The sequence below is a fragment of the Syngnathus acus genome, chromosome 10 (genome assembly GCF_901709675.1).
Source record: "Syngnathus acus chromosome 10, fSynAcu1.2, whole genome shotgun sequence".
Classification (NCBI taxonomy): domain Eukaryota; kingdom Metazoa; phylum Chordata; class Actinopteri; order Syngnathiformes; family Syngnathidae; genus Syngnathus; species Syngnathus acus.
The window spans coordinates 518,510-541,135 of NC_051095.1; the positions used below are offsets into that span (position 1 = coordinate 518,510).

The window sequence follows — 22,626 nt, forward strand, 5'->3', positions numbered from 1 at the left end:
CAGCCAAGATGGAAGAACCCGGTGTTGTTCCCCCTGCCGCGGGAGCGCGCACGCCTTATTTGGAAAGGGAAAAACCGATGTCGTACGGCGTCAGCACTATGTTGTTTTCAATAAAAACATGAAGAAGTCACGTTTGCGTCAGTCAATTTTAAGTTTTATAAAGGATTATTCTCATTTGATGTCTTTAAATTCATCCGCGTTCTGCCATTGAAGCGGGATGCATTCAAAGACCAGTCGTACAGACGGAAACGTTTTGTGATCAAATCTTTCATAACGAGAATGATTTGAGTGAATTGATTTGAATGAATAATTGAGAAGAAATTTCAGTTCTAAAGGCTCCTTTTGTCCCAAGCAAAGTGACAGATGGTGGGGAGGGGGGATGAAAATCAATCAATTCACTCAAATCATTCTCGTTATGAAAGATTTGATCACAAAACGTGTGTGGCTTTTTCTTAAATGAACACGTTTGACATTGCTATCGTGTCACCTTTTAATTATATTGCGCTGTCATGTTAAAGCAAATTAATAAATGCAACAATATTAATTTGCTTTGAAAATACCTGAGTAATAAAATAAAATGGATGGATGAATGATGATCACAATTAAGTAGAAAGTCTCCTTTGTAATATATACTCCTTGTAGCCTGTACCCAAAAAGAGGAGTTTCTTTGCATCGAGGTTTATGCAAAGAGCTCACGTAATTACATTGTTGCGTTTTGGTGAAGTGAATGAGTGTTCCGTCTGTACGACTGGTCTTTGAATGCACCCCGCTTCAATGGCAGAACGCGGATGATATTAAAGACTTCAAATGAGAATAATCCTTTATAAAACTTAAAATTGACTGACGCAAACGTGAGTTCTTCATGTTTTTATTGAAAACAACATAGTGCTGACGCCGCACGACATCGTTTTTTCGCTTCCCAAATATGGCGCGTGCGCTCCCGCGGCAGGGGAAACAAAATCTCACGGGGGAACCAAATCTAGCACAACGGCGGATATCATACGGAGGCCGCCATTACAGATGCGCAGAACGGATGCGCAAGACACGTCAGCTATATAAAGAGCGAGACTTCAGTTCTCTACCTAAATGCGTATTACAGGTAATATTTTATTTCACAACATTTTGCCTTGTTCCTTTCTTCTCTGCTGTTCACTTCAAACACGCTCCGGCTCCATACGAACACAATGCTCTGGTATCAGACAAGGCTTGCTCCATCACCTGCTCGTTTGCTGTCTGTCACAATGTACCCGACACAAATCCGAAACATTTCTTTGCTATCGAGTTTGCTAGCGCAGGCGCAGTGATACTGACCGGCAGAATAACATCCGGTAGTTCCCAAAGATGATCTTTTTTCTGAAATCATTTTACGTTTACGGACTTAAGTAAGAGTCAAAATTTGGGTGCAAATTATACATGGGTACAGGCTTTTTTCCAGCATCGACATGCCATTTTTAGGGTGCGTATTATACATGGGGGCGCATTATACATGGAAAATTACGGTATGTTGGCTAGTGGTGGTATATATATATATATGTATATTGTAATGATTATTGTAATGATGTTTGAAAGTTTATTTGGTTAACAGTCTTATAGGTATTATATGTTTTGTGATTACGTTTATTAGCAGTAGTGCAATATGATGTGAAAAGAGACCAAAGGAGATTATTTTGAGCATATTGATTTATTGTTAACAAATGCACTGTATGTTTATGTTTTTGTTTACACAGTTCTCACGGTCAGTCAAGGTCTGCCAAGTCAAGATAAACAGATCAGTAACAAAAAGAACTCCAAGCTGTCTTTTATATACGAGAGGGCGTCGCCCTGACCTTTGGACGCCACAGCGACGAGGACTTTTGTTCGGAAGGCAATCGCTCACACGCTGAAACGAGACGACGCGAAGGAGAGCGTGCATGCAGAGCCGCAAAGCCTTGCTGTTCAAAATCACGTTATTTAGTGAGCTGCACGGTCGGTCGGTCAGTTAGCGAGCGAGCGAGCCAGTCGCTCAGCGAGTCTGAACGACTGGTTGGCTTGTTTGGCGATTGCTCAGACGGTTCACTCGGTCCGCTTGTCGGTTATTCAGCTTTCAGTCGCTGGCTTCCTCGATAAATGGTCAGTTGTTTACTTTGATTGAAGTTTGGGGGTAAGGGGTAAGTTACTTCTTGAAGGGACGTAACGACAAGGAAGCCAAGCCAGCAGCAAAGTCATTGTCAAGCAGCCTCGAGGACCAGGAAGGAGTCTCATCAGAAGAGCAGACTTTGGCCTCCAGCTTCTCGGAAATCCCGCCACCTTCTGAGCTTTGGACGTGGGACGCTATTGTGGCCGTCTCTTGTGCGAGAAAATCAAGGTGATCCCTATGCGTTCAGGTTCATGCGGGAAAGATGGCTCTGGATATGAAAATCAAGGGCCTGCTGTTGGAAACGCTGAAAGACCTGGGGCAGGAGGACTTCAAGGAGTTCAAGTTTTATATGGACCTGCCCGAGAGCGTCAAAGAAAACGCAGACCGCACTGACATCGCCAAACAGCTGATGAACAGGCACGGCGAGAACGCGGGGGAGAAAACCATCGAGATTCTGGAGAAGATCAACAACTACAACCTGCCCCAGAAGCTGCGCAACGACCTGGCGCAAATCACAGGTAAGGTGAACGAGGCTTCTGGTGGGGGGGGCTTTCCAGAAAGCAGCTTACCTGAAAACTCTCAGGTGATACAAATGATGGCAACAGCTCTGGCCTCCTTGAGGGGAAGCGGCGGCGGCATGGCTGCGGCACGCTTGCGGCCAGGCCTAAAGACGGTTTTGCCACACGGGATCTCCTTCTGCGCCCTCAGGTAGCATCTCCTCAGTGGATAACGAGCAGATCGGCAAATTCAAGCAGAAGCTGCAAGAGAACCTGCGGAAGAGCTACCTCAACGTTCCCAAGGGCAACACGGGGTACGGCCGGCAGGAGCCTCTGGAGAACGTCTACACCGAGCTCAACATTAGCCGCGGCGTCGCCGGTCTCCCCGACAAGCAGCACGAGGTCCTTCAGATGGAGATGTGCGGCGTGGCCGAGGAGGAGTCCATCCAGCCGTGCGACATCTTCCAAAGCCAGGAGCCCCTTCGCACGATGCTCACCGTGGGCTTCGCGGGCATCGGGAAGACTTTCCTGGTGCGCAAGTTTGTCCTGGACTGGGCCAGCGGGGAAACCAACACAGACGTGGACTTCATCTTTCCCTTCGCCTTCCGCGAGTTGAACTTGGAGGAGGACAATAGCTTTTCGCTGGCGGAGCTCATCCGACTCTTTGTCTGGGAGAGCGAGGCCATCAAGACGCTGGACCACATCTTGGTCAGTCTGCAAGAGTCGGCCAACCGCCACTACCAGTCCAGCAAGATCAAGATTTTGTTTGTGCTGGACGGCCTGGACGAGTCTCGCCTCAAACTAGACCTGAGCGACGAGCGCAAGAAGCGCCTGGATGTGACCCGAGCCTACCCCGTGGAGGTGCTCCTGGCGCATCTCATCAAGGGGAACCTTCTTCCCTGCGCCCGGGTTTGGATCACCACGCGGCCCCAGGGGGCCCACGACATCCCGCCGCGCCTGGTGGACGCCAGAACCGAGGTGAAAGGCTTCAGCGACTCCCAGAGGCTGGACTACTTCAGGAAGAGGTTCCCCAATGACGAGGAGGACGTCATCAAGCACATCCAGAAGTCCCGCACCATTTTCATCATGTGCCACTTGCCCATCTTCTGCTGGCTCACCGCCACCGTTCTCCAAGACTGTCGGGATGCCGGAAAGGAGCTGCCCGAAACCCTGACCGAGATGTACACAGAGTTCCTGCTCTATCACCTGGACAAGTCCAAGGAGCGAGACAGCCAGAAGAGCACGGAGGACGTCAAAGCGCTGGCCAAGCTGGCTTTTCAGCACCTGATGAAAAAGCAACAGATCTTCTACGAGAGGGACTTGCGGGAAAGCGGCTTGGATGACCGGCAGGGCGCAAAACACTCGGGAGTCTTCACCGTGGTCTTCAAGGAGGTACCCCCGCTCAAGAAATACCAACGCAAGATGTTTCAGTTCATCCACCTGACCGTCCAGGAATATCTGGCCGCTCTCTACGTGATGATGAGCCTGTTCCAGGACAACACGAACGTGCTGGACGATTACATGTGGACGCTGAAAGGCCTATTTCTTTGGAAGCGGAAGCAGCTCACTTCGGTACACGAGGTGGCCATCCGCATAGCCTCCGAGAGACAGGGAAACCTGGACTTGTTCCTCCGCTTCCTGCTGGGCCTCTCCTTGCAGTCCAACCAGGATCTCCTGGGTGAGCTGCTGAAGGTTCCCGAGAACTACAGACACGGCAACGCAAAAACGGTCCGCTTGATCAAGCGACGGATCGAGCGGAATTCTCCCGAGGAGAACATCAACTTGTTCTACTGCCTGAAGGAGCTGAAGGACGAGTCCCTGCTGGAGCAGATCCAACAATACCTAAAAGGGGGGGAATTGTCCACGGAGGACCTACCTCCGGCCATGTGGTCGGCCCTGGTCTTCTTCTTGCGGGCTTCCGACGAAGCCATGAGCTGCTTTGACCTTGGGCATTACGCTCCGTCCGAGAAGGGGCTCCTCATGCTGCTGCCGGTGGTCAAGGCTTCTCGAAAATCACTGTAGGTGCCGTCGAGCCAGCACGCTGAACCGGCCGCGCACATGTCAGCAGCCCAAACCCTCTTGTCTTCTCAGGCTCAGGGGCTGCCAGCTGAGCAAGAAAAGCTGCGAGGCGCTGGCCTCCGTTCTAAGCTCGTCCCGCACCCTGAGGCATCTGGTTCTTAACGAGAACGACTTGTACGACGACGGGCTGGAAGCGCTCGCCGCTGGACTGGCAAAGCCGCAGTGCACCTTGCAAGTTCTCAGGTAAGGCTCTCCTCGAGCCGGCCCAAGAACCTTGGGCTTGTGTCAGCCGGCCGCCCTCTTGTCTTCTCAGGCTCCGGAACTGCCAGCTGAGCAAGAAAAGCTGCGAGGCGCTGGCCTCCGTTCTTACCTCGTTCCGCACCCTGAGCCATCTGGATCTCAGCTTCAACGACTTGTACGACGACGGGCTGGAGGCGCTCGCCGCCGGACTGGCAAAGCCGCAGTGCACCTTGCAAGATCTCAGGTAAGGCTCTCCTCGAGCGGCAGAAGGCCAGCCGGCCCAAGAACCTTGGGCCTGTGTCAGCCGCCCTCTTGTCTTCTCAGGCTCCGGAACTGCCAGCTGAGCAAGAAAAGCTGCGAGGCGCTGGCCTCCGTTCTAAGCTCGCCCGGCAGCCTGAGGGAGCTGGATCTCAGCGACAACGACTTGCGTGACGACGGGCTGGAGGCGCTCGCCGCCGGACTGGCAAAGCCGCAGTGCACCTTGCAAGTTCTCAGGTAAGGCTCCCCTCGAGCGGCAGAAGGCCAGCCGGCCCAAGAACCTTGGGCTTGTGTCAGACGCCCTCCTGTCTTCTCAGGCTCCAGTTGTGCAAGCTGAGCAAGAAAAGCTGCGAGGCGCTGGCCTCCGTTCTAAGCTCGCCCGGCAGCCTGAGGGAGCTGGATCTCGGCTTCAACGACTTGCGTGACGACGGGCTGGAGGCGCTCGCCGCCGGACTGGCAAAGCCGCAGTGCACCTTGCAAGTTCTCAGGTAAGGCTCTCCTCGAGCCGGCCCAAGAACCTTGGGCTTGTGTCAGCCGCCCTCTTGTCTTCTCAGGCTGGCGTGGTGTGAGATCGGCACACGAGGATGCGTCTCACTGGCCAAGGCTCTCCGGTCCAACCCTTCCCACCTCCAACAGCTGAACCTGAGGGGGAATAACATCGGAGAGGAAGGAAAGCGGGCCTTGGAGGAGGTCCAAATGGATTCTCGCTGCAGTCTGAAGATCGAGTGGTAGGTTCCAAACATCTTCCAGGGTGTCGTTGAAGAAAATGGCTTCCAACAAGTCGCTAGCGCCTAGCTCCAAAGCCAGATTTACTGACATCAGATTGAATAAAGTAGAAAAGGACACATGAAATCAATCAAAGGAAATGTTTTAATACTAACTTCATGACGTGCACTTTGACATCACAAATGTTTTCGGGCATGTTGCCTGAATGAAGTAAGTGTTCAATGCATGCCTGGTGTTTTTCCTCAAACGCTGAATGCTTGGTTATATCTCTCTTATGTTTTGTCTAGGAGGGTTAATAGGATGCCATTGACGGCACCCTTGCATGCTTGATGTGACGCCATTGACGGCAGCCTTGGATCCTTGGGGAGAGTTCTGAGGACGAACGGATGGATGGATGTGGATGCATGCAGAAGCTCGCGAAGGATCCGTTTCCCCTGGAGCGTTTGGCTGAGGACGCCCGCTGTCCAAAAGGAAACGGCAAAGCCTGTCCTTCACGTTAGTTGCATGATTCTCCGACCGATGATACGGCATAAATATTTCCACATTTCACAAATAAGACGTGAACTCCAACACAGACGTGTGCTCCTGACACTCTCCTGCCATCCACACTCGTGGCGGGCGGGCCTTGACCCTTGACCCTCCACTTCCTCGCCTCATTTGACCTGCTGGCCGACCAATGGTGAATGTTGATGCAAAAGATAATTGCAATCATCATGCCTTCAATTGACTTGTTTTTGAATGCATTTTGATGACTGAACCGCCACGAAATATAAATACGAGTTGTAGAATGAACTATGAACTCTCATTATGATGTTACGATGGAGCGTACACCTGTATGTCATTTGTTGTGCGTTTTATGCCGTATTTTGTGTTTACTGCAGTGACGTGAAGTTTTCTCATGTATGTAACTGTCAGACTTGGAGCAGGGAGAGGACTCGCCAACAAAAGGTGTTTATTCTCTCAGGCTGAAGACGGCACAAAAACCAAAAGGCGCCTCAAAATGAGGGCCAAAAAGGCTGGGGACAGCAGAAACCAAAAGCGCCTCAAAACGAGGGAAAAAGGCTGGAGACAGCAAAACAGAAAGCGCCTCAAAACGAGGGAAATACCATGGCAAAAAACATAAGTAAAAACACAGAGCTCAGGCTGGACAAAAGGTATCTTCTAAACTAGGATCTCTAAGGGGATACTCACGCAATCGCTAGTGTTCAAGACGCACTGGCACAAGACGCGGGGAAGACGCAGGCTATATACACACACACAGAAGGGGGAGGACACAGGTGCAGACAATTAGGGCCAACGACACAGGTGCACACAATTGGGATCAGGGAAGTCAAGTGGCCTGACGTGCAGAGGAAGGACCCACCAACTGAAACGAGAGGAGAGTTACCAAAACAAAACAGGAAGTGACAACAACAAAAAATACATCCAGCCTAGTTAAGAAATCACCAGAAAGATCACCATGACAATTGTGAATAATAAATAAATAATTATTATATATATTATTATTATAATAATAAACAATTGTGATAAATAACTGGAACATCACTCAAATATATACTACTGACCGGCAGAATAACATCCGGTTGTTCCCAAAGATGATCTTTTTTCTGAAATAATTTTACGTTTACGGACTTAAGTAGGAGTCAAAATTTGGGTGCGTATTATACATGGGTACAGGCTTTTTTCCAGCATCAACATGCCATTTTTAGGGTGCGTATTATACATGGGGGCGCATTATACATGGAAAAAAACGGTATTCTGACAAACGTTTAACTTTACTCCCAACATTTGAAAAAATATAGCTGTACTTTTTTTTCTTCAACATTTTCAGATTTAAAACGATCGAAAGTTGTAAATAGAGAGCGCTAACTAAGATAGCTTAGAAAACAGTGTTCAAAATTTCCAGCCTGAAAAAACACTTCCAAGACAGGCAAGTAGTATTTTTTCAGATGTATCGCTAGCACATTTTGCTAGAACATGAAATTGATTTTTGTATTGACTTATTCACTTATTCAGCCCTTTCTTCTTCTTCTTTATTCAAGTCAGTGCACCTACTTATTTGTACGAGTTGCATTACACATAAATAAATAAATAAATAAATAAATAAATAAATAAAAAGGCGCAAATTTGCGTCATATCCGGAAAAAAATGTAGTTGCGCTCGTTTCTGAACCCGTATTGCTCAGACACGTCGGAAGAAAGTTATTTCCATTCAGCCTGTCTAAGCACCACCCGCGCGGCATACAAAGTACGAAGAATCGAAACACTTAACTGAAGGCGGGAGTGCCGGAAACGTCAGCGGAACTTTTCGAGCAAGCGCGGTCTAAGCGCGACGCAAACATCAGTTCAACAACTGCAGTCGCGCCCTTCTTTGTTAATGAAAAGAGGCCCGTTCCTTCTTCGATACAACTTAGCGACCTGAGCTATTGCGGAACGAGCCCTTAACACTTTCTTTGACTGAGCCGATGGCGTCAAGGAAGCCTAACGACACGCATGCTGGTGAGTCACTTTAAAACGAGCTTTCATCGAACCATGTGGATCGCAGCTCACTTTTAATGGACTAGCATCCAAGTTCACTTTTTGTTCCTCTCGGGGCTTTCCATTTTCTGCAAAGTGCATCATCAAGATTCAAGAGTTTTCATTGGCCATGTTTGAGCGTGCCAAACAAGGAATTTCATTCGGTCCATTACAGCCTCTGTTCAACATTTAGGTGACTAACAACACTCAGGACGTGATGTGAAAGATGACAAATCTTCTCAAACATCCCCTGATCTTAAACTCCCAAGAGGGCAAGGAAAAAGTCCAAACTCCAGCTAGGTTGGGTATTGCTCCTCATCAGTGGTCCATCTTCTATTGATTGATGTATGTTTAAGGGCCCTCGTGCTATCCCCATATACGTACCTTTCAAAAAAGTACATAGCACACGATTACTTTTGCTTTGAACCCCAAAAAACCCAGACCAGAAAAGATTCTTGGGTGCAATAGTCTGGAGATGCTCCATTTCCCGCGTGTCCTGCCTTCTGTCCAGGTGTCAGTCATCCCTTGGCCAGTTTGCAGCTGCTGGCTCCGCCCGTGCGCTTGCTATCCGCCGCCCTCTGGAAGGTCATGAAGCAGCGGGAAGTGGCGCAGTACGGCGTCCTGGCGGAATTTGTGGAGTCCACTTGCGACGCCGTGTCCGACTTGCTCACCTCCAGGCACCGGGCCAAGCTGGCGTTGGGGCTGAGAACGCGAGTGGGTGTCTTGTGGGTCGTTTGGCATTTCTTTGTGCGTCGTTCCTTTTAACAAAGTGCAAGATAGATTTTTAGGGAAGCGCCGGAATGTCGGTGCCTGACTTGAACATTCACGCTTTGCCTTCATTCCAGCTCATCTTGGAGCTCCTGCGTGTCCCGCAACCCGATGGCAGCGTCATTGGGACCCACCTGAGAAAGATAAAAGCTCCTCCCGTCCCGTCCGCTTCTACCGCGGTATGCGCGTTCATCTGGTTTCTTGTGTCTCGTCGGAGCTCAACCAGCGTTTATCCCTGCAGAAGATTGACGTCAAGGTGAAGAAATCGGTCGAGAGTTTTCACACGCTGGTCCACGAGCTGCTCACTGACTCGGCTGCCAAGGAGGAGTTTTTCCAGGCGAGTACTTCTTCTTGCAATGTCTTTTAAAAAATATTTGAATTCGTATTATATAATCAGAGACTTGTTCAAATCATCATTCTTTGCAACAAGGTTTGGCTGTATTTCTTACTGACAGGAGGAGTTCCTGGAGGACTACGGTCCATTATTCGAGGAAAGACTGGAGAAGCTGCTGTGGGAGTTTCTCATTCGATTGGATCAACTGCTCCCGGTGCCCAGCCTTCCTCAGGTCGGTTCGGGCGAGAGCAAGCGTCCGTGCAGCTCGCCCCAATTGAAGAGCGTGTGTGCGCAGACGGTGTCGTGGCTCAGCGAGAACCCCGCCGTCTTGGAAGAGTGCGCCCGTGCCGCCAGCCAGCCCCAGCTTCTCAAGACTTTGCTCGACCATCAAGCCTGTCTCTCAGGTGAGTGAACGTGGCTGGCATCCAGCGCCGTTGTCCGGAAATTTGCTCCATCTTTGAATATAGGACTTTGGGATCAAGTTGGCTTTCAATAGCAAATAAAAGAACCTTTGGGGTCCACGATTGTTGCGGCGTGTCCGCATATCTGTTTCTTAAAGGCTTTTAGAACAGTGCCGCTAATGCTATTCGTTAGCCTGTCATTGGCCTTTGACATGGGTTGTTAGCAGAAAGCTAATGGGCTTAGTTGCTGTGGTTGTGGCATTAGAATTGAACATGGAATCGTTGGAACAAAGTTTTACAATATAGTTTACCAAACGTTCATGATGGGATGTGCTCTGTTCACTGTTTTTTTCTTCTTCTTCTATACTCCCGATAGCATCCCTCCCACCCAACGCGGCAGACTCCATCTTGACCGCCGTCTCTTTACCGCTCTCTGGAAAAGTGCCTTCAAGTCTGCAACAAGGCCCCGGGTCGTCAAGCTCTTGCGGGGATCAGCCGATGCGCGAGCGAGACCTAACGCCGCCCGCGGCCGCCGCAATCCGCGAGCTGCTGACCGACAGCGACGACGCGCCGGCAATCAAGAAGGCCAAGCGAGACGGCGGCGAGCTGACTGGGAGGAGCGGCCGCGCCCAGGCCGGCGATGAGGAACCCATGACGTCCCAAAAGCATCACAGCCTCGTCGTGGCGGCCCTTGGACGCCGCCAACTCAGACTGGTGATTCCAAAACTGTCGAGCGCCCAGCTATGTCCGGGAGCGACGCCTTCTGGCCCAAAAAGTGAGGCTTTGTGAATATTTTCTTTCTCTGCTCAACTCACTTTGGACTCTCATTCTGACCAGAGCAAAAAAAAAAAAAAAAAAACAATTTGCCACATATTTTGCTTCGATGCCATGTTGGTCGTGTGCCGAGAAGCCTGTGGCATCACAATTGTAACTGGAATTGCGGGCAAAATTTAACCAAGGTTTAGAAGACCAAATAAATGTTGCAATTTTGAGAAGAAATGTGAATTTGTTCCATCTCAGAATAAGGCTTGGAAAGTCAAACGTGAGTGACGTATTGTTTTTTGAACCGTGACAGCAAACTTGGATGACTCCATCTCGACATCCCTCCCTTCAGAGTTTTTCGGAAGCGTGGCCTCAAATCCGCAACCAGGCGCTGGGTCTTCCGAGGATCGGACCGCGCCGAGACCAAACAAAACGGTCGCCCCCGAAAGAAGCCACAATGAGCAAGATGGCGGCAGGCCGGCCACCTCGAAGGCAAGGAGCAGCCTCGCTAGACACGAGCAAGGGGAAGCGCTAACGCCCCAAAAGCTTCGCCAAGCCAAAGTGGTGATTCGAAAACTGCAGCGCTGCGAGCTCCATCTAGGAGCGGCGTCTTTCTACGGGCTGAAGAGCGTCGACGAGAAAGAGTAAGCCAGCGCAGTCAATCAGCTCGCTTCAGCGCATGTCGGTCGGGTGGCCTTTTTTCCGTCTTTCGACCATGTACGGTAGTTTTTGGGTTTTTTTCATGTCAAATAGATTCAAATGCTAGTTTGCAAGTCACTCATGAGAAGTCCTTTTGTGGCTGGACATCAGCAACCATTTTGTATCTAAACACCACTCTAGGACATGGTCAACTGGTAGATATTTTCTTTTTCAATCTTCTTGACAGAAATTGTCCAAGGTCAGTAAGCGGAGGCGCCTTGTCATCTCCTCAGCGGTGCAGCAGCAGCAGCAGTGCAGGTAGAAAGTTCTACATTTGATTTTTAAAACCCAACCAGGAAACTGGTATTAAAAAACAAAAAAATCGTTTTTCAAATGTAATTAATTTTCATTCATTATTTACTTTGCTTCCCACAATTTTCTGAATGTGTTTCTTTCTTTGGGGGTCTTTGTGCGCGAAGAGGCGCCGGTCCCCTCGGGCGATGATTACGTGGCAGATTCTGAGGACGAAGGCACCAAGAAGTTCAAGGAGAGAGTAAGTGAAGACCTTCTCCAGCGTCCAAGTTGACCCCTGACCCACCTTCTCGTTGGTCTCCCTCAGCTGTTTCTCAAGCGTTACCGCAAAAGCAAGCACGGCACGTTCTTCCCCACCCTGCGTGAATTCTTGAAGCTGCGGAAGCGCGCCGTGCTGCTTATTGCCCACCGTGATGGTGTCTTTGACCGCTTCAGTCTTACGTGAGCAATCATTTGATTGGAAAATGCTGATACTTCAGAATAAATGCAGTTTTAATGTGCACCTTTTGGACCGCACTTCCGGAAAGTACTCGGGGCGCTTTTTCCACGGGGGGAAATGTTTTGTCTGCTTTTTTTTTTTTTGGGCAGCGGAAGCCCCTCCTCGCAACATTTCACCACAGAGACACACAGTTTCATTCAGCATTGAACTCTCTTTCAAATTCACCTGCAACTCATATGAACACCGTGTTGTGTTTACAAATGAAAGCAAAAACAAACAATGAATGCTAAGCTAATTGCGAGAATGCTTAAGTCTAAAAAAAAAAACATTCGATAGCCGTTAATACGCAAATGACAAATAGCCAGCGGAAGATTTCTGGAAGATTCACAGTCGACAGCCGATCCCCCCCGTGGCTGCGATGGTCTCTCCCGTGATGTACGAGGCCTCCTGCGTGCACAGGAAGGCTACCACTCCCCCGATTTCTTCCGCTTCACCGACTCTGTGGGGCCCGGCCGGCGGGTCAAAAAGGTTGCACCGTTTCGTACGCCGACCAGAGGTGAGACGTACCTTTTGATGCACATCTGCTTTTTGAAGTAATCCATGATGTCGTCATTTTCCCACAACTAATAAGCAAAAAGGAATGGAGTCATCAATAGAATTGAAAGCCGCTCGACCAATCGCGCTTCGGCGTTCCATTTGTGCGTGATAGTTTGGCCAAACTAAAACTAAACGCAGCCTCCGAACCAGAACGACCGCCACCACTAAGTGTATTTTTTGTTGAGCGTGTCCAGCAAATCTGAAACTTAAATATTGACCAAGCAATGGCTTGGCGCATTCATTCGTCAGTAGGCTGATATGAAATTTGCTTTTTTATGCCAACTCAGAATTAAACGCCGCTAACCGATTCATCAGCTGATTCTTTGGAACTGCATTTTTGGGGGGGATTCCGTTTACCAATTCAAGGCCAAAGTGGATGTCTCACCGGGGCGCTGAAGTGCGTTTTGATGATGCCGGGGGCCACGCAGTTCACCCTGATGTTGCTCTGAGCCAGCTCCGGGGCCAGCGCCCGGGTCAGACTCACCAAGGCGGTCTTACTCACGCTGTACGCACCCAAGCCCTGTAGGGGAAAAAAAAAAGGGGGGTCCACAATACAGTCTTGCAAGTTGTCGCTTACGGTCTTTGGTGCTGGTCGGCTGACCTGCATGGGTTGGTAGGCGGCCACGGACGACACAAGCACAACATTTCCCCCGCTAAATGAAGCACACAACTTTCTGTTAATTTTTTTTGCAATATAAGACAAAAATAATGAGTGATGACATTCATACAATTCCCTAATTTAAAAAAAAAAAAAAGCCCAATCTTTCCCTACTATATTAGGCAAAGTATTTCTAGATACATATGTATTTAGCGTATTGGCCCGAATAAGAAGATTTATTTTTGCATTGAAATAAAACTGAAAAAGGGGGGGTCGTCTTACATTCGGAGTCTAGACAAAGTCTTTTCTCAAACTTGAGTCCTGAAAAAGAGGGTCGTCTTATATTCGGGCCAACACGGTGTATATATATATATATATTTGATAAAATTTCAAATAGATGACGATATACATTTTGATCAACCAAATTTCAAGAGGGGAAAAAAATGCCAGGACTCGATTATTTAAATACTTTCTTTCAATCAGGGGATCAAAACGTCATTTCTAGAGCACTTTTCGCACAAAGATTGTGCTTTACATGTTAAACTCATTTTCACCACCCCACAAGCTCAGGCACATTTTTCAAACTCACCCCCTCTTTGCCATATGCGGAACCACCAACTTGGTCATGAGGAAGGCCGCTTTTACATTGACGGACATAACCTAAAAAATGATGGCACGGCAATCAATTTGAGATTAATAAAAAAAAAAACAAAGTCCATTACGTGACGAACCTTGTCCCAGACTTCCTCCGTGGTGTCCATGAGGTTTCCGAAGAAAGGGTTCACAGCCGCGTTGGACACCAGGATGTCAACGCCGCCGCACTGATCCAGAGTCTGCATGAAATCCACCATAAGATTTGCAGCGCGGCGCACCCGTTAAGTATTCACGCCGCACCGTCTGAAGCAGCCGTTCTCGATCGCCGTGGTCCCCGACGTTACAGGTGGTGCCGGTGACTCGGATGTTCTGGCTCTGCAGCAGGGCCACGGCCTTGTCCACGCCGGCCTGGCGCCTGCTGCTCACCACCACGTGAGCCCCCCTCTCGCCCAGGGCTCGGGCGGCGGCCAGGCCGATGCTGGAGCCAGAACAAACGATGCCTGAGAGTTTTTCTTTGGAAAGGCAAAACATGCTTACCCAGCCGTGGAGGCGGTGACAATGGCCACTTTGCCAGCGAGGCTACTCTGAGACATGCCTCTGTGACCTGAGACGGGAGTGGTCCGAAGGCACCTGAGGGCAACCTTAAACATCACCTGCGGGGTCACAAAAGCCAAGTCATTCTGCTTGATGATTGCTTGTAGATGCCACTCAACTCACTTCGCCAACAAGAGTGGCATATTTTCAACGCATTTGATTGACTCTGCCCGAGCAATCAGAGGACGTCTACCACTGATGTCACCTTGGGCCAGTTGTCTTGCAAACTTAAAATCCGATTGGCTTCAAAAACAGTCCACATTTGGTCGGCGCTTCAGATCAACCTGCCGCAGCACCACGAAGCGTAACACTCGTATCGTTAGCATTTGCGTTATCTTGCCACAATTCAACATGAGCATTAGTCACTCCAATTAACGGCGTTTTCATCAATCATATCAATGAGCAATTCATACATTTAAATGAAAGTAAAGTCAAGACCTTTAGACTCTTCGCACTTGGTGGAAAAAAGGCAAACGCGGTTCTCCTTCCGGGTTAACAGGCATGATCGTTTCGTTTTGGTATTTAGACCTATTTTAAATTCATATCACCCAGTCCGTCCTTTCAAAAATACATATATCGAATTGAATTGAAAGCTCACAATTGTCTTATTCGCTGCTATTTTTTATCGAGCCAATAAACGCCACTCACGTCAAGGAGCCAATCAGAAGGTGACCGAGTTATGCGATCTCGCAAGTACCTGGATAGCGTTCATCGCGTTGGGTAGGCGGGCATCGGCGCTTCCAGGCTGTTTGTAAATTCACTCGAATACGTCGGCGTCGAAGAAGGCGGAGATCATTTTGTTGTCATCATCGGTCGAAAATGATTGAAAGCCAATGGCCACAGGTTTTCTCCGCTTGAGAAGCGCTTTCACCTCATCTCGCCCCGAACGCCGATTTGTAGCTTAGCAGTGAATTCGAACGAGGAAGGTAATGTACTTTTTTTTCCTTCTTCTTCTTCTTCTTCTTCTTTCTTTTTTACGGCACTGCGAGCAAACCTCGGATGGTTCTGACCTCCTTTGTGTGGAAAGTGCCGAGCAGAAGCAACGTTTTACTACTGCCCTTTACGTTGGCGCCCTAGGCCGCGGTAGTGAATTACACCCCAATGGAGACACGTACCATTGATCCAGCAGAGCAAACGACCAATTCGGATACCATTTCATCGCTGAGTCGGATGCTAAGCTAAGGTTAGCTTCTAACGTTACTGGGGCGTGGAATGACGGGACAGGTGGTGCCCAGTCGCCTTCGTGTCGCTCGCTCGGTCTTGTTTCGACCCATGTGTGCTGTAAGTAACTGTTCCGAACCACTCACAGGCCCAGCGTTTGGGATTCACAAGGCGGAGACGATGTGAGTGAGCCGAATGGACCGATCGGAACACCCGAGTTGGACGTTCCCCGAGACGCAATAAGCCTCACGTCTTCCCAGCCATGTCTGTTTCCGTAAGTATCGAAACGTCTTTACACGGAGTTCTGTTTTGGTGGCCCTCTCGTATTTTGGCACTGGGAAGGGGCTTTAAAAATGAAAGGGGGTGGCAATTAAGCCCTCAAACAGCAAGGGACAGATGTGACTCTCATCCCCCATCCCCCACTTACTGCGCTCATCCCACTCATTAGCATTAAGCCGCTCTGTCCATTTGACCATTGGTCCTTATTTGCAATGGCTGCAGGTTTGATACTTTAACTTGAGCCCTGGCAAAGGGGCGGACAAACGGCAGGCATGCGTGCCGTACCGGACTCTGGCCAGTCCGGGGTGGGGTGTACCTCGCCTCTGGGATGGCTCCAGTTAGCCCGTGACCCAGATGAGGATGTGCCTTAGAGAAGATGGATGGATGGATGGATGGATGGATGGATGGATGGATGGATGGATGGATGGATGGATGAACAGTTGGAGCTTGAGTCTATTATTCCTTCCCATGCAGTTATGGACGGACGGCGGGCGCTTGCATTCAAGCCCCAAAACAACTGAGCTGTTTAGCATTGCCATCAATGTACTTGTTGTTCGGGATGTATAAATCCCGGTTTGTCTTGCCCGACTGAAATAAGACTATTAAAAACCTGTTGTGTTTTTTTTTTTCTTTGGGGTGGGGGGAGTGGGCTCGCATTTTAATCCGTGTCCCCTCCCTTTCAGACGGTGTTGGCAAAGGCGCTCTTTGACAACGCAGCAGAAAGCCCGGAGGAACTGGCTTTCAGGAAGGGGGACATTCTGATGGTTTTGGAGCAGGAGCAAAGCGGCGGGCCCGGCTGGTGGCTCTGCTCCCTGCACGGCCGGCAGGGCATCGCCCCGGCCAATCGTCTGCGCCTCCTCCAGACCGCCCCGGCACCCGGCCCGGACTCCGTGTACTTGTCCCCCGGTCCGCCGCTGGCCCACGGCAGCCTGGAGGACGCCGCGTACCACTCGCCACCGGCCGCCGGTGAAAGCCGGGTGGCCGGCGCGGCCTCGAGACCCGGCGAGCTTCGCAAGGCGGACGGCGGTCGTCCTCGCTCCCACTCCAGTTCCGGGTCCCGACCCAGACCTGACTGGGATATGGGAGCGGCGGGTCGCCCGCGCTCCCCTTCCCTAAGAGGACGGGGCACGGACGTGAGCATAGCTCTTTATCAGACTCCGGTGAGCCCGCTCCCTTCATCTGCTGTGCATGTCCGACAGCCAGGAGCCCAAATGGCTCCCGAGTCTGTCTACCTCTCACCCGGCGGAGTCGCGAGAGCGGCCGATGCATCTGAGGACACCACGTATCTCGTCCCTCGGGAAACGCTTACCGCAGGTCCGCCGTCCGATGACTGTTACTTGGTGCCAAAAGGAACGCCGCTCGCCGGTGAGGATGTTTACCAAACCCCAACGGGAGGGGTTCTGGCCGCCTGCCCCGACGGGCCCTCCTCAGTCAGCGGAACTCAGCAGTCCCAAGTGGGTCAGGACATTCCCGGGACGTACCAAAGCCCCTCTTCCGTGGCGGTGAACCTTCAAAGAACTTTGTCTTCCCCCGCCCAAGCGCCTCTGAGGCCCCTCGTCAAGAGCTCGTCACCCAACTCCGCCGTAGCCAGAGGGAAAGCGGGTCTGGCCTGCCACAGAGGTTCCCCTTTGCTAGTTCGAGCCGGCCACCCGCGTGTTCCCGGATCGCCCAGTTTTGCCCGAAAGCCACCGCCGCCGGCTCCCCCGGTGAGGGGAGTCACGCGGAAAGACGGGCAGCACTTTGCGCCTTTCCCACCGAGCGATCCCGGATCTCAGGCGCCGGAGGTGAACGCGCTGGCCGGTCGGGACCTGGAGAAAAGCAACGGCAAAGGGCAAACTCAAGATTATGCAGATCCCGCCGATGACCAGGTTGGCATATTTAAGGCTTGTCGTCCGACCACTTTGCTATCCAACTTGGACTCAACTGCCCTCGTTGCGCTATTGCTAGCACGCCGCATTTGATGCTTGCATATTGGTTTGGTGACTTGCATATTTTTCAGTTGACTTGTACAATGTTGGATTCCATGGTCTATATACCCTCAGAAATGGTCGGGGTTTTTTTTTTTTTGATGCTCGACAGGTATACGACACGCCACCCAGCGGCCGGTGGCAGCGCGCCGCGCCGCCGATCCTCAGCAACGGCGATGACGCCATTTACGACACGCCTCGCAACGTCGACACGGAGACGGAGGTGATGACTTTTTACGATTTTTTTCTTCACTCTGTTGATGTCAGCTTGAGAAAAGTTCGAGAGCGGTGTTTCCCATTTGAAAAACCTCGACGGTGAGCCACCTAACAAAAATGTCTCGCGCCCAGTGCAAAGTGATTCTTGGCGCCATCTTGTGGCAGCTAGTGTCAAGAGAACTATATTGATGTCAGTTGAAGACTTTCATTTGGACTAGAGTAGTGCTTGTGGTGAGTTTTTTTTGTTTTTGTTTGAAACTTTCTCAGAGTGTTTGATTGTTGCTGTGATTCCAAGTTAGTGTGCACTTTCTTGAACAAATGTCAAAATCCCATCAACCCATACCCCTTCCCCCCACCAAAGGGCCCGAGGCAAGGCCACACCTGTGCGGGCCCGCTGCGGTAGCCCGTCGTGCCGCTTCTATTTTCATCTGTTGGAGCGCGGGCAGCAGCGGTCTGGCTCGATGGCTCCTTGAATGTGGGCGCCAGCTGTTGCCTTGTTTTTGCTCCACCGACTGCGTCTGCGTTGACACCAGGCCGTCGGAGTGGGTAAATATAGCCCGAGGCTGGCCGGCCGGCCGGCCTTCAATTGGTGCTCTGGGACACTTTGAAGCATCTGCGTGTGGCTTCCCGCAGGTTCTGACATCTCGCCAGCGCGAGCGTAATCCCTTTCTGTTCACGCCACGTTGATTGCATTCATTGGGATGAAATGGCTGATCGGGATAAAAGCGCTTCAAGTACACAGTCCATTTGGAGTATTCAGACGGGGTCGAGCCCAGGTCCGTTCTGGAGGAGTCTTCGCGGCTCCGTTTAGCGTTAACTGGACGTAGCAGCGCAAAGGGGACAAATAACGTTTTGGGCACAACCATGGTTTGTTGACAAACCACTTCGTCACTTCGGCCGGCTTCATCTTCTACCATCATCTTTCTGGCATGTTTGCTCAATCCGCGCATGTCTGTGATTTGTTCCGATCGGAAGCGTGAAATCGGATCAGCGGACCCCGCCTCCTTCATTCCGTTCCGAGCCCAATGAGGATCGGCAGTACGGAAAAGGGCTGACCGTAACAAATTTCCATTCGCAGGTGTACGACGTCCCCACCATCACGCTGAACGGCTCCACGTCGGAAGGCCGAGCCGGTGCCGACGACGTCTACAGCGTACCCAGTCTCCCGGGTGTGCCCGTGGCTCCCGGCGAGTCCAGCGCCGCCGGCCTTCTGGGGGAGGACGACGAAAAGCGAGCAGACGCGGGATCCCCAGACCGCGGGATCTACGACATGCCGGCCCCCAACGCCGAAGTCCTCCCCCGCTCGGCCTCGTCTTCCTCCACCTCCACTCGCCGCCTTTCCGTGTCCAGCAACGGTTCCGGGGATCTCCAGTGGAGGGCCTCGCTTTCTGGCCTGGTCCACGCCGCGCTGAGCGCCGCCGCCGCGTCCGGCTCGCCCGCCGCTCCGTCGTCTCGGGATCTAGCCGCCTCGCTGGCCGAAATCCTCTCGGCGTGGAAGGCCAGCCACTCCGGGGACCCCCCGCCGCCCCTCCAGCTGGCTTGGTCCCGCCTCTCGGACCTCCTGCCCGCGCTATCGGCCGCGGGCAGCGCCCCTCCGTCGGAAGGACTCCTTTCCCTGGTCCGGCGCTCCCTGGAGGAAAGCGCCCTCCTCTTGCAGGCTCAGGGTCGCCCCCGACTGCCTTCCCAGGAGTCGTTGTCCCGCAGGCCGCTGCCCGCCCTCCCGGTGTCGGACGGCAAGTCGAGCGGAGGCGGAATGGGCTCCCGTAAGAGTAGCTGGATCCAGGAAAGGCCTCTGCCCCCGACTCCTCAGCCGGCCTTCCCCCCGCCTCCCGCTTCGGCTGCGGTGACGCTGGTGGCGAGCCCGGGCGACGGAGACGAGGATCCCGGCAACGAATACGCCGGGATCGGCCTGACTCCCGTCCCGGCCCCGGTCCCCAACGGGGACAGTGTCGGATACGTCAAGCTGCAGGTCAGTCAAGGGCGCCGCCGCCGCGGGCTAGTCATTGCTGCTGCCACCATCGTTTGACTCGCTCTCCACTTGGACGTAGGGAAAACCGGAGCTTCCCCTGCCTCAGAACGGACAAACCATCAGCTCCGAGCCGAGGGTAAGTTCCCAAATGAGCCTTTCCTTTGCGCTCGGACCCGGGCGGACATGAAGTCCGAGCCATCAAATATACATACGTAGTACGTACGTACTGGAGTCCCGGCCTGCCAACAAGAGCTGGCTTGTCTTGGTTAACAATCCGGCCTCACACGGGACAACCAGCCAAAGACAAGGAGTCTTTGAAGAGACGCTGGCTGAGTGAGCCGTACTGTTGTTCCATTGTCCCGGTTCTGGACGGGGTGGGCGCTGTAATCCGTTTTTTTGTTATTTTCAGCTGACTCCGTCCCCGCCCCTGCCGCGGTCCCTCTCCCTGGAGGACTCTGAGCTGCTGTCCTTCTACTCGTCGCAGAGCCTGGCTCACCTGTCGTGCCTGGCCGACGCCATCGACGTGCTCTTCGCCAGCGTGCAGGGCAACCAGCCGCCTCGCATCTTCGTGGCGCGCGGCAAGAGCCTGATCGTGACGGCGCACAAGCTGGTGTTCATCGGCGACACGCTGGCCCGCCTCCTCACTTCGGCCGACCTCCGCGCCAAGGTGCGTCCTTTGCTCTCGTGCCGATCCGACTTCCTTTCTGGCAGCGATACGTCCTTTTATCCCTCCTTCCCTCTTTTTGCGAGCTTGGTTTCTTGCTCCTTTCGTCGCCCCTTATTTCCTTTCTTCCATTTGTCCTTCTTTCCTGGCATCCGTCCGTCTGTCCTTCATTCTTTTCATCTCCCTTCCTTCCTTCCTTCCTTCCTTCCTTCCTTCCTTCCTTCCTTCCTTCCTCCCTCCCTCCCTCCCTCCATTCTTTGTCTTTTCATCTCCCTTCCCGCCATCAACTGATTGGTTGCAAACGCTGGCCGTCCAGATCACAACCTCCGGGGGTCGCCTGTGCCAGGCCTTGAAGGCGGTCGTCGTGGCGACAAAGGGCGCCGCCCAGAACTACCCGTCGGTGTCGGCGTCTCAGGAGATGGTGGACCGTGTCGCCGAGCTCTCCCAGCAGGCCGCCGGCTTCTCCACTCTGCTCCAGCGCTTGGCCGAGATCTCCTCGTGATGTTTTGGGACGGAAAAGCTTCTTGACACTACTCCCCTTTTTTTTTTCTCTCTCTCTCTCTCGGAAAAATGCCTTATTTTGCGATGACCGCTTTTTGTTGTTGTCCCCGTGGCTTCTCCAGTCGTGTGGCTCGACTCTGCGGCTCTTTGCAGCTTTGCTTTCGAGTCCGTCATTTCCTCCCTATCGGCAGCGGGTGACTGGAGGGAGACGTCGATTTGAGGACGGACTTGAAACACCTGAATGACTTGACATGAACTGCGCAACTTTGTTTACATTTGAGAATCTGCGGCGGTGTCAAGATTCCAGTGCAATTTGTTTTGTTTTCAGCTAAATTCATCATGCTACGTCCAGTGTGCGCTCGCTCGCTCGCTCGCTCGCTCGCCTGGCAAGCCGCCCGTAGACCGTTATGCCGAGCGGCTGCCGGAAAAACTGGTCTTACGAGAATCGAGGGAAGAGGACAAAGACAATCTTTCATTTCAACCGAGTTACCTGCCAATATTGTCTCGCTAGTGACACGGACTCGATCAGCTTGACATTTAGCAACCACTCGATATTGGACGAGATCTGTTGGATATTTTTATTGGACGTGACCCAAGAACGGTTGGCAGAACAAAACCCGCTGACCGAGTTTACCGGCAGCGCGGCGGCGACACGTCGCAACGTGCATTCTGACTCAGCCAATGTGACTTTGTTGGCCTTCCCGCCTGCTTTGGGTCCTTTGGTTTCCTTTGTGCTTCCTTTTGATTCCATTCTTCCTCCCCACTTGCCTTCCCTTCTCACGTGCAACAGTCCTCTTGTTCATACTTGATTCCTTCCGTCGTTCTTCTTTTGCCCATCCTTCCATCCTTTTTTCGCCCGTCCGACGCTCTTTCCAGCCTTCCTGCCTGGTTTCTTTCCGTCCTACCTTTCTTGCGCCCTTCCTTACGTCAGTCCTCCCCCTGTTCCATGCATCCATCCATCTTTCCTTGCTATCCCCCCTTCCCTTCGTCCGTTCTTTTTTTCAGTCCTGTTCGTATTATCCTTGTTTCCTGCCTTCCTTTCATTTTTTTTCCTTTCTTTCTTTCACACTGTTCTTTTTTCAGTCCTGTTCATATTATCCTTGTTTCCTGCCTTCCTTTCTTCTTTTTTTTTTTCTTTCTTTCACACTGTTGTTTTCTTCCTCCCAGCCGTCATCCTAATTATTTCTCTTTATTTATTTTCACTTTGCTTCATCACGTCTGCCTCATTCACACAAGCCAACACTCTTTCCTTGATTGTTTTCCTTCCTTGGTTAGACGCCGCATCTCCGAGTCTCCCCGACGCCACACGTTACATGCATGCTCCCCCCCCCCTTTTTTTTTTTTTCTTTTTGGGAGAGTGGGGCACTTTATTGATGGACAATGCCCACGTTTTGTCTGTACGTCGTTCAAAGCCGGACCCATTAAGCCATTCGGCGTGGCCGCTAATCAAGTGTTTGTC

The 22,626-nt window shown here is 51.6% G+C and overlaps 5 protein-coding genes across 11 annotated transcripts in view; 3 read left to right on the forward strand and 2 right to left on the reverse strand.

The window, feature by feature from the left end:
* Window positions 1-22,626, reverse strand: part of LOC119128357 — a 252,135-nt gene that overhangs the window by 96,817 nt on the left and 132,692 nt on the right. The window lies entirely within an intron of this gene.
* Window positions 2,239-22,626, forward strand: part of LOC119128354 — a 113,887-nt gene continuing 93,499 nt past the window's right edge. Inside the window, 8 exon segments of the mRNA XM_037260669.1 lie at window positions 2,239-2,634; window positions 2,825-4,631; window positions 4,705-4,875; window positions 4,946-5,116; window positions 5,197-5,367; window positions 5,448-5,618; window positions 5,685-5,855; window positions 22,526-22,529. Of these exon segments, the coding sequence (XP_037116564.1) occupies window positions 2,379-2,634; window positions 2,825-4,631; window positions 4,705-4,875; window positions 4,946-5,116; window positions 5,197-5,367; window positions 5,448-5,618; window positions 5,685-5,855; window positions 22,526-22,529 (2,922 nt within the window). The 5' untranslated portion in view covers window positions 2,239-2,378.
* tinf2 (TERF1 (TRF1)-interacting nuclear factor 2) lies at window positions 8,119-12,298 on the forward strand. 4 transcript variants are annotated; one of them, XM_037260749.1, is made up of 11 exons: window positions 8,119-8,354; window positions 8,884-9,086; window positions 9,218-9,319; window positions 9,382-9,477; window positions 9,596-9,706; window positions 9,755-9,878; window positions 10,252-10,650; window positions 10,951-11,129; window positions 11,524-11,594; window positions 11,756-11,829; window positions 11,896-12,035. In XM_037260749.1, the coding sequence occupies exons 1-10, from the start codon at window positions 8,321-8,323 to the stop codon at window positions 11,778-11,780; spliced, it is 1,344 nt and encodes a 447-aa protein (XP_037116644.1). In that variant the 5' UTR covers window positions 8,119-8,320; the 3' UTR covers window positions 11,781-11,829; window positions 11,896-12,035. The 4 variants fall into 4 exon arrangements, with proteins under 4 accessions (XP_037116644.1, XP_037116641.1, XP_037116643.1 ...); XM_037260746.1 differs by having other exon boundaries at window positions 8,160-8,354; window positions 10,951-11,281; window positions 11,896-12,298; XM_037260748.1 differs by having other exon boundaries at window positions 8,160-8,354; window positions 10,990-11,281; window positions 11,896-12,298.
* Window positions 12,172-14,992, reverse strand: dhrs4 (dehydrogenase/reductase (SDR family) member 4). Its single transcript, XM_037260803.1, has 9 exons — window positions 14,849-14,992; window positions 14,354-14,469; window positions 14,117-14,294; window positions 13,954-14,055; window positions 13,812-13,882; window positions 13,226-13,277; window positions 13,010-13,144; window positions 12,595-12,650; window positions 12,172-12,526 (listed from the first exon to the last, which is right to left on the reverse strand). The coding sequence occupies exons 2-9, from the start codon at window positions 14,464-14,466 to the stop codon at window positions 12,412-12,414; spliced, it is 822 nt and encodes a 273-aa protein (XP_037116698.1). The 5' UTR covers window positions 14,467-14,469; window positions 14,849-14,992; the 3' UTR covers window positions 12,172-12,411.
* On the forward strand, window positions 15,192-21,637 carry efs (embryonal Fyn-associated substrate). Of its 2 annotated transcripts, XM_037260716.1 has the most exons (9): window positions 15,193-15,336; window positions 15,488-15,593; window positions 15,720-15,845; window positions 16,534-17,718; window positions 17,930-18,040; window positions 19,112-20,002; window positions 20,082-20,138; window positions 20,412-20,669; window positions 20,983-21,637. In XM_037260716.1, exons 3-9 carry the CDS (start codon window positions 15,834-15,836, stop codon window positions 21,166-21,168), a joined length of 2,700 nt encoding a protein of 899 aa, XP_037116611.1. In that variant the 5' UTR covers window positions 15,193-15,336; window positions 15,488-15,593; window positions 15,720-15,833; the 3' UTR covers window positions 21,169-21,637. The 2 variants fall into 2 exon arrangements, with proteins under 2 accessions (XP_037116612.1, XP_037116611.1); XM_037260717.1 differs by lacking the exon at window positions 15,488-15,593 and having other exon boundaries at window positions 15,192-15,336.

What these genes read in the sequence shown, in the direction of transcription:
- tinf2 (XM_037260746.1), top strand. Translation starts at nt 8,321, where the DNA reads ATGGCGTCAAGGAAGCCTAACGACACGCATGCTG. An exon ending in CCAAGGAGGAGTTTTTCCAG is followed by an intron (nt 9,478 to 9,595) that starts GCGAGTACTTCT and finishes TCTTACTGACAG; the next exon opens with GAGGAGTTCCTGGAGGACTA. An exon ending in GACGCCTTCTGGCCCAAAAA is followed by an intron (nt 10,651 to 10,950) that starts GTGAGGCTTTGT and finishes GAACCGTGACAG; the next exon opens with CAAACTTGGATGACTCCATC.
- dhrs4 (XM_037260803.1), bottom strand. Translation starts at nt 14,466, where the DNA reads ATGTTTAAGGTTGCCCTCAGGTGCCTTCGGACCACTCCCGTCTCAGGT. An exon ending in CGGAGGAAGTCTGGGACAAG is followed by an intron (nt 13,883 to 13,953) that starts GTTCGTCACGTA and finishes ATCATTTTTTAG; the next exon opens with GTTATGTCCGTCAATGTAAA. An exon ending in CCGCCTACCAACCCATGCAG is followed by an intron (nt 13,145 to 13,225) that starts GTCAGCCGACCA and finishes TTTCCCCTACAG; the next exon opens with GGCTTGGGTGCGTACAGCGT.
- efs (XM_037260717.1), top strand. An exon ending in CAGATCCCGCCGATGACCAG is followed by an intron (nt 17,719 to 17,929) that starts GTTGGCATATTT and finishes GATGCTCGACAG; the next exon opens with GTATACGACACGCCACCCAG. An exon ending in ACGTCGACACGGAGACGGAG is followed by an intron (nt 18,041 to 19,111) that starts GTGATGACTTTT and finishes TTCCATTCGCAG; the next exon opens with GTGTACGACGTCCCCACCAT.